The sequence below is a fragment of the Eutrigla gurnardus genome (genome assembly GCF_963514095.1).
Source record: "Eutrigla gurnardus genome assembly, chromosome: 4".
Taxonomy (NCBI): Eukaryota; Metazoa; Chordata; class Actinopteri; order Perciformes; family Triglidae; genus Eutrigla; species Eutrigla gurnardus.
Genome location: NC_139918.1, coordinates 25,771,557 through 25,788,857, shown reverse-complemented (window position 1 = coordinate 25,788,857; position 17,301 = coordinate 25,771,557). Strand labels below are relative to the sequence as shown.

The 17,301-nt window shown below is 44.3% G+C and overlaps 1 protein-coding gene across 1 annotated transcript; it reads left to right on the top strand.

Annotated features, from left to right (window-relative positions):
• Window positions 1–6,664: 6,664 nt before the first annotated feature.
• kiaa0040 (KIAA0040 ortholog) lies at window positions 6,665–12,229 on the top strand. Its single transcript, XM_084007071.1, is given in 3 exon segments — window positions 6,665–6,831; window positions 10,588–11,405; window positions 11,407–12,229. Coding segments are annotated over 2 exon segments (315 nt in total). The 5' UTR covers window positions 6,665–6,831; window positions 10,588–11,118; the 3' UTR covers window positions 11,435–12,229.
• The last annotated feature ends 5,072 nt before the right edge of the window (window positions 12,230–17,301 follow it).

Sequence of the window (17,301 nt, the reverse complement as noted above, 5' to 3'; positions counted from 1 at the left end):
CTCTAGCGAAACGACCCATCACATCCGCATGTTTGTCAGCGCCCTCTAGTGAAACGACCCATCATATCCGCGTGTTTGTCAGCGCCCTCTAGCGAAACGACCCATCACATCCGCGTGTTTGTCAGCGCCCTCTAGCGAAACGACCCATCATATCCGCGTGTTTGTCAGCGCCCTCTAGCGAAACGACCCATCACATCCGCGTGTTTGTCAGCGCCCTCTAGCGAAACGACCCATCACATCCGCGTGTTTGTCAGCGCCCTCTAGCGAAACGACCCATCACATCCGCGTGTTTGTCAGCACCCTCTAGCGAAACGACCCATCACATCCGCGTGTTTGTCAGCGCCCTCTAGCGAAACGACCCATCACATCCGCGTGTTTGTCAGCGCCCTCTAGCGAAATGACCCATCACATTTGCGTGTTTGTCAGCGCCCTCTAGCGAAACGACCCATCACATCCGCATGTTTGTCAGCGCCCTCTAGTGAAAGGACCCATCATATCCCCGTGTTTGTCAGCGCCCTCTAGCGAAACGACCCATCACATCCGCATGTTTGTCAGCGCCCTCTAGTGAAACGACCCATCATATCCGCGTGTTTGTCAGCGCCCTCTAGTGAAACGACCCATCATATCCGCGTGTTTGTCAGCGCCCTCTAGCGAAACGACCCATCACATCCGCGTGTTTGTCAGCGCCCTCTAGCGAAACGACCCATCATATCCGCGTGTTTGTCAGCGCCCTCTAGCGAAACGACCCATCACATCCGCGTGTTTGTCAGCGCCCTCTAGCGAAACGACCCATCACATCCGCGTGTTTGTCAGCGCCCTCTAGCGAAACGACCCATCACATCCGCGTGTTTGTCAGCACCCTCTAGCGAAACGACCCATCACATCCGCGTGTTTGTCAGCGCCCTCTAGCGAAACGACCCATCACATCCGCGTGTTTGTCAGCGCCCTCTAGCGAAATGACCCATCACATTTGCGTGTTTGTCAGCGCCCTCTAGCGAAACGACCCATCACATCCGCATGTTTGTCAGCGCCCTCTAGTGAAAGGACCCATCATATCCCCGTGTTTGTCAGCGCCCTCTAGCGAAACGACCCATCACATCCGCATGTTTGTCAGCGCCCTCTAGTGAAACGACCCATCATATCCGCGTGTTTGTCAGCGCCCTCTAGCGAAACGACCCATCACATCCGCGTGTTTGTCAGCGCCCTCTAGCGAAACGACCCATCATATCCGCGTGTTTGTCAGCGCCCTCTAGCGAAACGACCCATCACATCCGCGTGTTTGTCAGCGCCCTCTAGCGAAACGACCCATCACATCCGCGTGTTTGTCAGCACCCTCTAGCGAAACGACCCATCACATCCGCGTGTATATAAACGCCCTTTAAGGTTAGGGTTAGGGTTAGGGGTTGGCGTTGATAAACACGCGAAAAGGCGATTGTGCGTAGTGATAACACGCCATAATGGCATAAGAGTTGGCGTGTCATACATACGCCGATTCATGAGATCAGTCTGAGCAAACCATTAACCCATTTATACCGGATGCTGCGCAGCATTGATTTTTAATGGAAAATGTTTCACATGAACGACTCTTTGGAATTTCTTGTTTATGCAGAGTAAAAACGTTTGCAAAAACTGTTTACAATAGCGTATTATTGGCAATCCACAGCACTTATTTAAAGCTAAAGAACTTCATAAACAATATATCCCACAGTAAGATTATGTGGATAATGTAAACTCCCCTTATCTGCCTTGTACACGTCAAATTTGAGATTTTACATCCAAACACGGCATGAGTTTGACACATTTAAATGCTTCAATAAGGCACAATAGAAGAATAAAATAATGATTTCAGTAAAAAATGTACTATTGTAATTAATCTGTAGCATTGCAAGAGTAAATATTCTTTGAACCAATGATAGTGCATTATATGCTGCATGCGTCATGAAAATGACGACGAATCAACAATGCTACGCTGCGGAGCATCCGGTATGAATGGGTTAACAGGAAGTGGCTCTAATGTTGTCATGCTGGTGTTTTGCTGCTGATCTTAGAAGCTTGTTGTGGTTTTGTTCCCTCATATTTGGTTTGGTGTTACTTCCTATAATTGTATCATTTACAAGTATATTACAGTATATTACCCTTTGATCTATGAAATGGCTTCATAAAAACACGTTGATAGTATTTCCCTGCAGATGAAACTGAGCTGTATGTGAATCCACATTGTTAGACTGTAGTTTTTCTGTTTGGTGTAGTTTGTATTTGTACTTCAGAGTACTTTTAGCTTTGTGGTGTTTTACTTCTCGTCTTCACACTGTTTTAAATCAGCTTCCAAGTCATGTTGGTGGGAAAGTTCATCATTTACAATAATCCTATGTATGTGACTGTAAATCAAAATGTCTAATGTTCCTGTGGACGTTCCTGTTGGCTCCAATGATTTACGTAACGTTATAATATCTCGTCCTCGTGTGTTCAGCTCATTTTCTACTTTCGTTGTCCGAGTTCGTCTCCAGTTAGTTTTTTTTTCTGCTTTGTCGCCTTCTATTTATGATCGAGGCCAAATAGGAAATGGAGTTTTATTTTTGTGCACCGTGCCAGCAGCACCAACGCCCCCACGTTACGTGTGTGTGTGTGTGTGTCTGTGTCTGTGTCTGTGTGTGTGTGTGTGTGTGTGTGCTCTGATTCACAGTTTGAATTGAATGTACGTGAATTAAAAATAGCATGTGAGTCAACATGAAGTCAAACAGCCGGTCTGGAAATCTTCAACATTCATCTTCTCATTTTAGCAACAAAGCAGGTTAAAGGTTAACCTGGTTCCTCAAAGCTGAAGCACATTTTCCTATTTCCCAAATAACTATCGGATATTAAAATATCTCTGTAAACAACAACAGGAAATGTTCACTAATGTGTTTCCGTTTATCTGAGAGAGTTAAAACATTCCACTTATATGAGGAAACACTTGTGTTTGTGTGTCTGGAGAGCCGACCGCCACCCCCCCCGCGCTGTGAAATAAGATGGAGCGGTCCGTTCTGAGACCAGAAAACATGTGATTCAAGAAATTTGGTTTCCCATCAGAGAGAGAGAAACATTAAAATTGTGTAAACATGTTTCAAGCCAAAAAACTCAGCAGATATGCCGTCATCTTCGTCATGGTGACGAGGTCAGCTGTCTCCTGATAACAGCTGACATTGATTGAACGGCGATCGGCTGGGAGACTGGACGTGATCCCGGGATAATAACGTGATATGTGACACGACTGCAGGCTGAACGTTTCTTATTACAGCTTCCAAATATTACCGTGGAAACAAAAACCCAGTTCTTGTGAAAGGGCGGCGGCGACATGCGAGTCATTTCACACTCAAACGGGGAAGTGAACTCCTGTACTCCGTGACCACATAAGGTCGTGACAGTGTTGTAAGACGTTTCTGTTCGCAGGAAACACTCAAAGTCTGTCTAATAAGAGATAATCACACAGCAAGTATTCTGTGGCATTAATCTGCTTTAAACACTGTGTCCATCTATTCCTTACTCTCTCTCAGTCATCCGTTTGGTTTTTCTTCTTGAGCCCGACTACAGCTTGATGGCTTTTTTTTTAAATCTCATGACGTCTCGTTTTGCTTCTTCTGTATTAAGAAACACCGGCGAGAGAAGAGGAACTTAAAAAAGCCCCGGTTTTGGAAAATACCTCCATTAGTGCGAGCTTTTATTTATTTATTCAGCCGAATAGAAGAAGCTCCGTCCTTCACAAGCCAAGACAAGAGATGTTTAACGTGACGGGAATACGGCCGGTGTCATACATGAAATACTCTGAGAATCTAAATAAATGTTAAAATAGCTGAGTGAGCTCATAGCAGGAATGTGCTCGTTGCCCTGAAGCCTTCATTGAGTCCTTATATAGACTCCTCATGTCTGCGCCATGCTGCTGCTCTTTGCCCCAAAACATTGGACCGGATCCCAGCTGAAGGCTTTGCCCTCCGAGGGGAACCCGCTTTTATTTATTTCTGTCAGATCGGCCTGCAGCGAAGCTTGAGTCACTTTTCATCGGCGCTCACACGCGTTGGGTCCATGCACGCTCATATTTCAGCAGAACGCCGGGTCCGAGTGATTCGCAGGCGCTGCTTTCTGCAGAGTCCACCGATTCTTCAAGGCTTTCTCTCTCTAATGCTGCCGGTAATGTCACACGGACTCTTTTGCTATCATTATTGTGTGATTGGTGATCCGGCACCAGCCTTTTTTTCTTTTCTGCAGTTTGTTCTTTGGGCCGTATTAAGACCATATTGTGTGTTTGAGCCTTCGCCCCTCGTAGGTGAGCTGGACGGAGAATGTTTTTATTACGATCCAGACGGGGAGCTGCTCCCATTATGGGACGACAAAATGTAATGAGAGTGAGAGTTTTTCCACTAAGGAAATGAGACGCGTGCGAGGGTCACCGCGGGGTCACATGATCTATGAAGGTGTGTTTGTAGGACTGGAAAGACTCATCGGTACGACGGCGTGTTAAGGCCGCGAAGCCGAGAGAAAGGGGGAATATCCAGAGAAAAAAGGTTGCAAATGGCAAATCGGGCGGTTGGGCTAAGGTGCTAGCGGTAGCGTAGCGGTAGCTTAATTAAGCTACTTGTTTATATCAGCTATGACAGGAAGTGAACGCTACCGCTAATAGACACACATAAGATGACAACATGGCTCATATGAATAAAAGCAACAATAAGGATCATCATCATCACCCTAACGACCTTAACGAGGCGTTAAACACGCTGAAATTAGAAAAATAAATGCTTACATTCATACGCACAAATTTGTGACTTTTTTTCTCTGAATATTCTCTCTTGGCTCCGTTTCTTTCTTTTTTTTCCTACAGTGGCCCAAAGCAGCTTGGAGTGAAAAACGTTGATATGAACGCTGTTAAAGACAGATTCCCATCAGATGAAAGCGGCGCTCCGCTGAGGTCATTCATCAACGCTTGCTGGAGGTGACTGGACGCCGTCGAGCCTCAACAGCAGCTGTGATGCAGCTTCACGCCCTGCCAGTCAGAGTGCACTGTGTGTGTGTGTGTGTGTGTGTGGGCGGGCGGGCGGTTGCTATTTGTCGAGGATGATTCAGACACACCTGCAGACATGGCGAGGCTTGTCTCATCCATCCTCATGTAAGCGTGCCCCGCGGCGCCCAGAAGACACGCCGCACGCCTCAGAGACGGACAGGAAGTGTGTGTTCAGTTCATCAGACAGAACGCAGCAGCTGGTACATGAATATATATATATATATATATATATATATATATATATATATATATATATATATATATATAATATTTTTAATATATATATATATATATATATAATATTTTTAATATATATATATATATATATATATATATATATATATATATATATATATATAAAAAATATGTATATTAAAATTATAAGTGCCGACGGCGGCGCATCACGGACACGCGGAGAAATGAAACAACGATGTGGGCGGAGCTCTAGAAGCGATGATGTCATGCTTGCTGCTAGCTCGATCGACCCGCGTTCATGTATGTGTGAACGTAGAGCTGACGGTGAGACGAGGAGGGCGTTGTCATGGCAACGGGAACACAGCGTTCCCAGGGGTAATGTGGTCGTTTTACTTTCTTAATTATTACTTATCTAGAAAGCTGTCAGCTGTTGGTAATTCAACAAGTTTATTGGTGATGTTTTTGGAACGCCCTCTAGTGGACAGGAAGTAAAATGGCATTGACAACGTAAAGCCTGTGTAGTGGAGTTATAATAATAATAATAATAATAATAATAATAATAATAATAATAATAATAATAATAATAGGATGAATTTGAGCATCAAATATTCAAATACAATTTGAATATTGAAAAATGATGGAAGAAAATTCGAATAGTATTCTAGAGGAACATTGACAGCTCAACATTCACCAGCATCACGTTGTGTGTGAGGACAGTATTCCAGTCAGTGGCCTTTAACGAGCAACTTCCCCTTTAAGAGAGAATAAAGAGACTTTAATGTCTCTCTCTTTTCTTACTTGAATAAAAATCCTCTTTTGCTCGGCTGAACTGAGAGGGCAGATTATCACCAGAAGGCATAGAGAGTGTGTGTGTGTGTGTGTGTTTGTGTGTGTATTGTTGTTGTTCACATGACTTCACTCTTTCATATCTCAGTTGCATCTGACCCTTTCCACCTGCTGGTTTACACACACACACACACACACACACACACACACTTTTGTTTCCCCTTTTCTGTACTCCCTCGGGACTCGGAGACGGGCGGAGCAGCCTTTACTGTAACTCAGTTCCGCTATTTATGTAAAAAATAAAAAAAAGCGTGCAACCGTCTCCGGCCGGGCGTTGCAAACTTTTTCCGACCGGTTGCACTTTTTAATATTTCCCCGAGCTCGTTTTGGACGCCCCTTTAATAAACGGCTTCTTGTGATTTCAGTCTATATATATTTACCCAACTTTCCCCTCTCAACGTCTGACATCATCCAGCGGCGTGTGAGTAAAAAGTAAACCACAAGAATCCAGTTTCCACACACACACACAAGCACAGACAGAGGGCCCATTCTTACATGAAGTGGGCAGGGATCAGTGACGTCACGACCAAAACACACACTCACAGAGAGGAGGAGGAGGAGGAGGAGGAGGAGGAGGAGGAGGGGAAACGAGGGCAGAGAGGCAAACAGGAACAGAAAGTGAAGACTTGTCAAGATGTCTGGGTGAGGGGGACCAGAACAGACCAGAAACCAGATACCAAGACCAGAATCAACAGAAGCGTGAGCAGCTGACGGGATTGAGGACGAGGAGGCCGAGCTGACCTGCTGACCCTCGCCGGGTAAGACGCCGCCTTCACACACATCTCACACACTTCACACACATCTCACACACTTCACACACATCTCACACACTTCACACACATCTCACACTTCACACACACTTCACACAGCAGCAAACACTCTGAGAAGTTTATACACATATAGAAGCAGATTCGTTCTTTCTTCCGTTTAAAGTAAAATACGTTTCCGGGCAGCGGTTTGGATCCGACAGGATGTTTGACGAGAAGCTGATAGACGTCTTCCTGCCTTTGAGCGAGTGTCGCTACATCCTCTTCTTCTTAAATAAGAATCAGCTGATTTCAACCTCGCTTTATGACATTTTAAAGTTAGAATCTCTACGTTTTGGAGGATAGCTTTCCCTCTGCTCAACAGACATCAGCTGGTTTTTAGTTTCCTCATCGTTTGCTCCGTCCTCTCGGCCGGTCGAGTTTCCACAAGTCTGAACCGTAAAGAGACTTGTGCACTTGTTCCCTCCTCCTCGCCGTCAGCAGGCCTGGAGCTACACAACCTCAGTGAAGCAGGAGGAAGAACAAGCCAAAACAAAGGAGAGTTCACTTTTAACGATTCTAAATGGAGTGAAACCGGAGTGCCGATCTGAACGCTGGCTGATCAGGGATCTGCTCTGACCCGGGTGCTCGGGGCGAGTCATTAAAGAGTCCTGCCTTCTGTCACGCCGTTGTCTTCTGGGTCACACGTGGAGAGCAACGGGGGGGGCGGAGCCACGGCGATCCTAACATTTCTCCCGTCGGCTCCCTTCCTGGCTTTGTGTGGCCCCGCGGTGGCCCTTCCCCTTTTCCTGGACATGAAGGTCTCCGGAGAGCAGCAGCCATGAGAGAGAGTCAACAGAATCTGAGAATGTTGTAGAGATGATATGAACCTCATATTAAAACATATCTTCTATAAACACGGCAGCGTCTCGTTAAAAACCACGACAAAATACCCTCAGACCAGAGAGAGAGAGAGAGACAATAATACTAAACGTAGAAACTTTATCTTGAGCACATAGAAAAAATTATAATTAAAAAATGTAAAATCAAGAAAAAAGTGAATTAATTAGAAAAAATATATATTATATATAGTATTTACATAGTATATGTATTCATTTTTTAAATAGTTCATCATTAAAAATTAAGAAAAATAAATTAATAATAAAAATAATGAGTTCAACAATGAATTCATGAGTCACGTTTCCATCCAGATCTCTTTAAATATGAACAGAAATCTCGTTAAAGAAAATTACTGATCAGGATCAGGTTCACTGGAGAAGATGGAGGTCCGACAAAACTTCAATCAGCAGGTTAAAACCCTGAAATGAATTCTACTCGTCAGTAATGATTCTAGAAGAATCTGTGTGTCACGTCTGGGAGGCTTCACACGTCTGCAGAGCTGCAGGAACACGAGAAGCTGCAACACTTCCTGTCAGACCATGTTGGTTTCTGTGTGTGTGTGTGTATATATATATATATGTATATATATATATATATATAGAGAGAGAGAGAGAGAGAGAGAGAGAGAGAGTGAGTAATATATGTAGAATGGAGTTGCAGCTGATCTTTTATGAGTTGTTAGAAGCTTAAAAACAGGAAATGATGACGTAATCCATAAGAAAAACAACAAAGATTAGAGGATAAAATTAACAGAATTTTAGTGTTGCATTAATATCCGTTACTTTCTTAATCATCTCCAGACCTCCAGTGTTTATGTTGCGACCGCTTGTAGGACCCCGACCCCCACGTTGGAACAACCAGTGTATGAAGGATTCAAAAAATCAGCTTTAAACTCAAACAACAACTAAAGAGAAAATTAAATGTAACCAGATCTACAAATATCATCTATCTGCACTCACAGGGGCATCTCTCTCTCTCCCTGTCTTGCTCCCCCCCCCCCCTCTCTCTCTCTGTCTCTCTCCCCCCCCCCCCCCCCCCCCCCTCTCTCTCCATAGCTGCTACAGAGAATCTAAAGGACACTCCAGTTAAGTGGTGTTTGAAATAATTTGAAAAAAATATACAAATATATAAATAAATTAAATAAAAGCCTCGAGGCCTCAGAGAGAAATCAGGAACAATCAGACTTTTGTTGACGAGCAGCTGGAGAGCCGGTGAAGAGGGAGGCTTCATCCGAGGAGAACCTCACAAGGAGGACGTAGACCTGAACCCGCTAGTCTGAAGAGAACTGCACAAGGAGGACGTAGACCTGAACCCGCTAGTCTGAAGAGAACCTCACAAGGAGGACGTAGACCTGAACCCGCTAGTCTGAAGAGAACCTCTCCCCCATCCCGTCTCTCTCCTCCATCCTGTCTCTCTCTCCTCCATCCTGTCTCTCCTCCATCCTGTCTCTCTCCTCCATCCCGTCTCTCCTCCATCCTCTATCTCCTCCATCCTGTCTCTCTCCTCCATCCTCTCTCTCCTCCATCCTCTATCTCCTCCATCCTGTCTCTCTCCTCCATCCTGTCTCTCTCCTCCATCCTGTCTCTCTCCTCCATCCCGTCTCTCCTCCATCCTCTATCTCCTCCATCCCGTCTCTCCTCCATCCTGTCTCTCTCCTCCATCCTGTCTCTCTCCTCCATCCCGTCTCTCCTCCATCCTGTCTCTCTCCTCCATCCCGTCTCTCCTCCATCCTGTCTCTCTCCTCCATCCTGTCTCTCTCCTCCATCCTGTCTCTCTCTCCTCCATCCTCTATCTCCTCCATCCCGTCTCTCCTCCATCCTGTCTCTCTCCTCCATCCTCTATCTCCTCCATCCCGTCTCTCCTCCATCCTGTCTCTCCTCCATCCCGTCTCTCCTCCATCCTCCATCTCCTCCATCCTGTCTCTCCTCCATCTCCTCCATCCTGTCTCTCCTCCATCTCCTCCATCCTGTCTCTCCTCCATCCTCTATCTCCTCCATCCAGTCTCTCCTCATCCCGTTTCTCCTCCATCCTCTATCTCCTCCATCCTGTCTCTCCTCCATCCTGTCTCTCCTCCATCCTCTATCTCCTCCATCCTGTCTCTCCTCCATCCCGTCTCTCTCCTCCATCCCGTCTCTCCTCCATCCTGTCTCTCCTCCATCCTCTCTCTCCTCCATCCTGTCTCTCCTCCATCCCGTCTCTCCTCCATCCCGTCTCTCCTCCATCCTGTCTCCCCTCCATCCTGTCTCTCTCCTCCATCCTGTCTCTCCTCCATCCTCTCTCCTCCATCCCGTCTCTCCTCCATCCTCTCTCCTCCATTCTGTCTCTCTCTCCTCCATCCTGTGTCTCTCCTCCATCCCGTCTCTCTCCTCCATCCTGTCTCTCTCCTCCATCCTGTCTCTCTCTCCTCCATCCTGTCTCTCTCCTCCATCCCGTCTCTCCTCCATCCTGTCTCTCTCCTCCATCCTGTCTCTCTCCTCCATCCCGTGTCTCTCTCCTCCATCCCGTCTCTCTCTCCTCCATCCCGTCTCTCTCCATCTCAGCGGGACTCTTAGGATGATTGGTTACCTCTTCGTCTGTCCTTCTCTTACACACAATCTCCCTCCCTCCTTCTCCCTCCCTCCCTCCCTCCCTCCCTCAGCGGGACTCTTACAGAGATCTGCCCTGAATCCTGAATGGCTCTCTGCAGTATTAATGAGGGGAAAGCTGAACATGTGAAGCTGACAGTGACATGAGGGGAGGAGAGCAGGAGTAGAGATGTTAGAGCCGGAGACGGGACGAAGGCTGGGAGGCCGAAAAATACACAAAAAAAGAAGGAAAAGTCTTCTGGGTCAGTCCATGCTCACTCTCTCTCTTTCTTTTGTTCCACAGAAGCTCACATATTGAAGCAGATCGCTACAAAATTAAAGTGAAATCCAAAAAAAAGGGCAAGAGGCGACCATCGAGGAGGAAGAGGAGCAGAAATCAATCAAGATCATCACAAACAAACGAGCTTCTGGTCTTTTCAAAATGTGTTTAAAGAATCCTCCGACCTCGTAACGACCTCACCACGTGTCTATTTAACGTACACACACACACACACACACACACACACACACACACACAATCCTCGTCAGACGGCGTCAACAAGAACATCTGAGCCGACAGCTGTTCGGGCCGGTGGATCTTTGAGGTTTCATTTTGGAATAAAACTTTCAGAACTTACAACTTTAAAGCTGGAACCAGATTATTTTTCAATTTAAATTAACAGCATATCTTCATTATCTGGATGTCTCCAGCTGCCTAAGATGCACATTTACCCACTCACACACTTTACAAGCCTCTAAACTTCACAAGTGCCAGACAGACTTCAATTAAAAAACAGGAGTCCCCATTCTGGTTCTGGTTCTGGATCTGGACGTCATGGACGGGGGGACGGACCAGGTCAAGGAGTTCTTCAACCAGGTCTGGAGCTTCGCTACGGACAAACACCAGGAGGGGGTCTACAACACAGTCTGCCTGGTGGTCCTGCTGACTCTCCCCCTGCTCGTCCTCCTCACCACGCTGGCTGTGTGCTGCCACTGCTGCTGCTGTCGCCATGCCAACAGCTGCTGCTGCAAGGACGCCATGGCAACCACAAGGTCAGAGACGAAGAAGAGGAAGAGTTCGACTGAAGACCTGTGGATCTCTGTGAAGACGAGGCCGATGGCCCGACAGGGTCGCCCTGGCCCTGGTGTAGCAACTTCCACGTTCTAATGTTAAAGATGTCTGATCCTGGGTCAGCCGTTTGCAGCGGAGCTGGTGGAGCGTTCCCACGAGTGTTGAACTCAGAGCAGCTTGGACACAAAAAGACTTCATGTTGTAACGGCTGAAGGACATGAAACAGATTCTTGTTGTTTTATATTCGTGTGTGGAGAATGTTTACGACACTTTCATATGAGCTTTTAAAGTGTTTGGTACATAAATATGCAGGCTGTGTGTGTGTGTGTGTGTGTGTGTGTGTGTGTGTGTGTGTGTGTGTGTGTGTGTGTGTGTGTGTGTGTGTGTGTGTGCGCGTGTGTGTGTGTGTGTGTGTGTGTATGAGGTACAGTATTATGGAGAGCACTTTGTTCTTAGAGCTCCCGTGTGAAATTCACAGCGTCTGGATTTGGGAGGCGGAGCCAGCGTTTGGGAGGCGGAGCCAGCGTTCAGACGTGATGTTGTCTACAAGCTAGACTCCTGATTGGCTCTCAGGTTCCAGTTACTTTCCTTCAAGAAGGAAAAGAATCATAAACATCAAATCGACGAGCAAAACTTCAAAGAGTCAAATCTGAACAAATTTTAAAAATGCTCTGAAATTTAAGATATTTATCGTCCTTGTTGGTGTGTCGGTGCTAAATTGTCCGATGTGCATTTTTCTATCATTTCATCCTTTATGTCATAACGTTGTTAATTTCACTTGTTCGTTTTTACTAGAGATATTAAGGATACAAATGATTTCACATATCACTGAGAAAATGTTTTCTGTAAACAAAGAATGAGCGATGAAACTGATTCTTGTCTTTGATTTCCTTGTTTTGTCGTAAATTCTCTGTCTAGCATTTTTTTTTTATGCAATTCATAAAAGTTTGACTAATACGGGAACTGAATTTCATTAATTTGAGAAAAAAACAGAACGATAATTTAATCTCTCAAAGAGGTCCAAAAGAACATGTTTTAAAGATTATTCTGACCTAATTCAACATATATTCAAAAATAATCAGAGAAGAGAAACTCAGAAATAATCAAATGATTTTCATGAGACTTCAAGTGGATTATGCCTGAAGGCTCATATTTTTATTTATTTATTTATTTGTTTGAAGAAGAAGAAGACGAAGAAGAAGATGAAGATGAAATGTCAAAGCCCAAATGAAGCAGCAGTGTCTCATCATGTTCAGACATTAGCTCTCACTGACACTAAGTTGATCTTCTTTGCTCAAGGGCTTCTGGGAAATCAGACTCATTTCATTACAGCGATGCGGTCCCACGTGGAAAAACGGGAGAGAGAGAGAGAGAGAGAGAGAGAGAAAGAGACCTGTTGAGCTTGATTTAAAACGGCCTTCAAAATAAAAGCTTTTTAAAGACGATGATAAAGAAAACAGGGCGTAAATAAAAGAAAGGTAACGTTGGGAGAGGAAATTACCTTCCTTTGCTTTCCTGTCAATATTCAGATGAGGATTGTGACGCTCCTGTTGTGGCTGTGTGGTAAATGTGTAGCCGGTTAGCTTAGCTTAGCATAGCACAAAGAGTGGACCAAGGGGGCAACAACTAGCCTGGCGTTGTCCAAAGTAAAAGCAAATAATAATTAATAATCCTATAATCTTGTTTGTACGGAGCATATTAGGGCCACTGTAGGGGAAAAAAAAAAAAAAAAAAACGAGCTGAGAGAGGGGGGGGGCAATATTCAGAGAAACAGTTGGGCTAAGATGCTAGCGGTAGCTTTTACTTGTCATAGCCGCCCCGATCAATAAACACCCATAGGATGACAGTTCATATAACATCAATAAGCATCAACATCATCACCATAAGGACCTTAACGAGGCGTTGTCACATGATGTATTAATTAGAAAAAAAAATTATGTTAGCTAGCATAGATGCCGGCTGTTAGCATCGTAAGAAAGTACAAATCTTCCACTTTATAAGGGGGGCTAACATGCTAGGGGTAGTTTTCACTTGTTGTCATAGCAACGGCAAACATCCGGTGTTAGCGGAACCAAGCGACTTGTTTATATCGGCTATATATATTTATAAAGTGCCACATTTACGACTTAGTTTCTCTGATTGGTTTGTTTAATCGTTAAGACGTGTAAAAATAGAAATGTTCCATCTTTACAGAGATTAACACTGTGTGTGTGTGTGTGTGTGTGTGTGTGTGTGTGTGTGTGTGTGTGTGTGTGTGTGTGTGTGTGCAGCCTGTTGTACATACACACAGTGTTTGGTTGCATTAATGAGATCCCTTTGTTTCTGTTACCACCTGGTCGCTCTGACGTTTAAACCTCGTCTGTTTCTTCTCTCGCTTTGAACGCATCATATTATGTTCAGGAGGAGGAAGTATGGACATCAGAAGGAGGGAATATGAATCCTGCATGTTGAGATCAGAGGGAAACGGAGGCGGGCGCGTCCGTCAAACGCTATTCTATACATAGCATCACTTTTTTATCAACGCGTCCAATTATGCATGACGTGGTATATTCTTCTTTTTTATGATGTGCCTGCCTGGGCTTTGTTGGTACAGGGCTCCTACACAAATTCAAGCACTTTTCAAACATTTCCAGGTGCATTTCCATGCTTTTCCAGCACCTTCCAGTTGTGGTAAACTCGATATTTGTATCAATCCAATGGTCAGTATTCAGTCTACTTATTATGTCACTTGTTCATCACATTAAATGAGATGTTATTGTCCTCTAAACAACCAACATGATGTTTGGAGACAGCTTTTTACAGAAGGACCACAAATGAAAGGAAAACTAATTCCACTAACAGATCCACAGAAATATAATCACCAACTATTTTCATCATCTGTTCATCATCAAAAGTCATTTTTCATGCAGAAATGTCAGAAAATGCTGTTTTCAGTCCCTCAAATATGGAGATCTTCTTTCCTCTGTTCTATCATATATGTCATCACATAGAACATACATTTCAAGCACTTTTCAAACCTTGAAAACACACTAAAATTCAAGTGTTTTCAAGGATTTCCAGCACTCTAACGAACCCTGTTGGTAGCTCGGCATGCATTATTTATCCCAACGTATAGAGATGCAGGAATAAATGACAACGTGGTGAAATACATTTCTTTTAAGCTTGAATCCGTTTCTGACGTGGACCGAAGTCGATGGAGCCTTCGAGTTTTGACATAAAAGTCATTATATTTGCGTACGAACTCGTCACAAACGGCGAGGCCTGATTCAACGAGCTGCTCGGATTCAGACAATATGCTCATGAAAATGTAATATTTACTCAACGAATGCTTCACGTCGAGACGTCGGGAGCCGTGACGGAAACACAACCAACAAAGAGACAGATTTGTTTCTTGGTGCATTCACATATATGACATCCGCTTTACACCAACGTCTGCATTCACTGCAGTGAATTATGGGAAAATAAGTAGATAAAAGCGGTGGAGTAAGGAGACATGTGGTATAAAAGTGGATGTATTAATAAAAACATGTCATCTTCATCATCGCTTTGATGAATCTTTGATGAAAGCAAATCCCGTTTGGCTTGAGGAGAAAATCTCATGGATTCCCGTTCTTAATCCGCATGAGATTTTCTCCAAATATTAGCATAATTTAAATATCTGGGTTGGTTCATTATTATATGACTCATTTAAAAATTGTGGCTCAGGGAAAATCAAAGCTGCGTTCACATTTAACTGTATCACACACTTCATTATGCGAGTCACTCACATGTCCTGTTGGCTGTTGTTGTTGTTTGTGTGTTTCGGCCCTTCAAATTAAATATTAGTTTTTATGTTTTCTTCGTTATCTGCCTCGGGAGAATAGATGAAAACTAGCCATTGTGCTAACTCTAGCATAATTACATTGCACTGTCCTTATTAAATAACACATAAATCAAATAAAAACAGATAAATAAAGCAGGCAGACCAGTACACTCTGGTACGAGTCGCATATCTGACACCTAAAATCTGCTCCTGAGGTTCAACACGAGGCTGCTTGAACACGAGGAAAGAAATCAAACTTAAGTGGATGTGGCACCAAATTAAAGACCTTTAGGCTACAAAAATAAATTGCATTAAATGTCAGCGTCCACGCTCACACACCACTGAGCCCCATTATGTCCCATTTCTATAGAGGACACTTGGCATTCAGCTGATTATCAACTCTAAATACAGCTTCCGGTCTGCAGGATGAACCACAACAGGGACGGCAGCCAATTACAAAAAAAACAACAGTAAATGAAAAGTCAGACAGCCAATATAGAAGCAACTCAATGAGATAACCTGAACACGTCTTGTGAATTTAACAGCACAGAGATGTATATACTGTAGTAAAATATTAACGTAACGCTGTTGCCTGGCAACAAAGTCAAGGAGTTCATGGTTGTACTCACCTGTCTGATGATTCACCGTGAGCTTGTTAGCAGTTAGCTTAGTTAGTTAAAAAAAAAAAGCACCTGTGGGTGCGTTTGACGTCAGCGGTTCACTCAGGATTCATTAAACTTGTGATCAATTAAGGTAAATACAATATAAAATTATTTTTTATTTATTAATTGCATTGTTATGCATTTGTTCTGTTCACCTAGTGCAAAACCCGGTCGCGACCCCCCATAAACCTTTTCAGCAGGTATCTCTTCCGGGACGCTGGGTCGCCGCTGTCTCTCCCCGGCGCTCTGCTGCCTCTAGCGGCCGCAGACGGACACGCAGCTGCAGCCTCTTCTCTGCTGCAACCTGTTGAACTGTTAGTCTCTCACGCAGGCTTCTTATCAAGAGACTTTTCTTTTAACAAAAGTAAAATGATCTAAAGAAAATATTGGAAAATACTTTTACTACGTATTTTGCTATTATATGAGCTAAGCAAGAAAGTAAAAGAAGAAAGAAAGAAAGAAAGAAAGAAAGAAAGAAATTCCCTGTAATACCGATTGGCGCCAGTAGGGGGTCCATGGACCTAACTTTGCACCATGACCGTGGTGTGTGACTCACTGGTGTTTCTTCATTTGCTGAATGACATTTGAAATAAAAGTTAATTCCAACCTCGCTTCCTCTCTTCTGTCTGGTCTCCACTTCTCTCTTTCCACCAACAGCTAACTCCACCCGTAAAACAAGCGCTCCCTTGTTACAACTTCCCTCATGGAAAAAGCTCATCACACCAAACCCAAGTCGAAGGCCGAGGCCACGCAGGTTCGAAAGGCCACGATAAATACGCCTTCTCTCGGTCTCATTTGTGAATTGATGTAAAAACACTCCAAAACTTTATTCCCTTTTCACCTCGTCATGTGACCTTTGAGAAAGGAAGGACATCCTTGAAGCGGAGCTCACATCTTAAAGACGGTTTGAGGATTTTATCAACCTGAGCGAGGAGGCTTTTGCGATGTAGATCATCGGGATGAAGCTACTTTGTTAAACTAGTTGGACGACTGAAGTGATGAATCCCCCCGGAACTTCATGAACTCTGAGCATCACTTATCTTTCATCGAGTTCCACCATCAGGTCAACATTTCAATACGTCCAAACACTAAAGCACACTGAAGAGATCCATTTGCCTGAGCTGAAACTAAGAGGACATCAGCATGTTATGCTAAAAACTCCATCGCCAGGGTAACCGGTCACTTCCTCGTGTCCTTACTGGCTGTGAGGACAAAATAATTCCCTTCAAGTACAAGCGAAGCTCAAAAGAAGGTTCGAGAGTGACACTGAAATTACACAACGACACACACAAAGGGAGCTACAACAGGATTGGTGCAGAGCTGCTGGCATGTCTGTAGTGTTTTATCTGAGGACAGATCAACAGTGATACGATACTACAGCATGAGTTTAAATATATAAACTACCTTCTGATAATCCCGAAACATCCTCTGGGAAGATACTTGCTTATTATTCTCCCTGAAGGCTCTAGAAAACACAACATC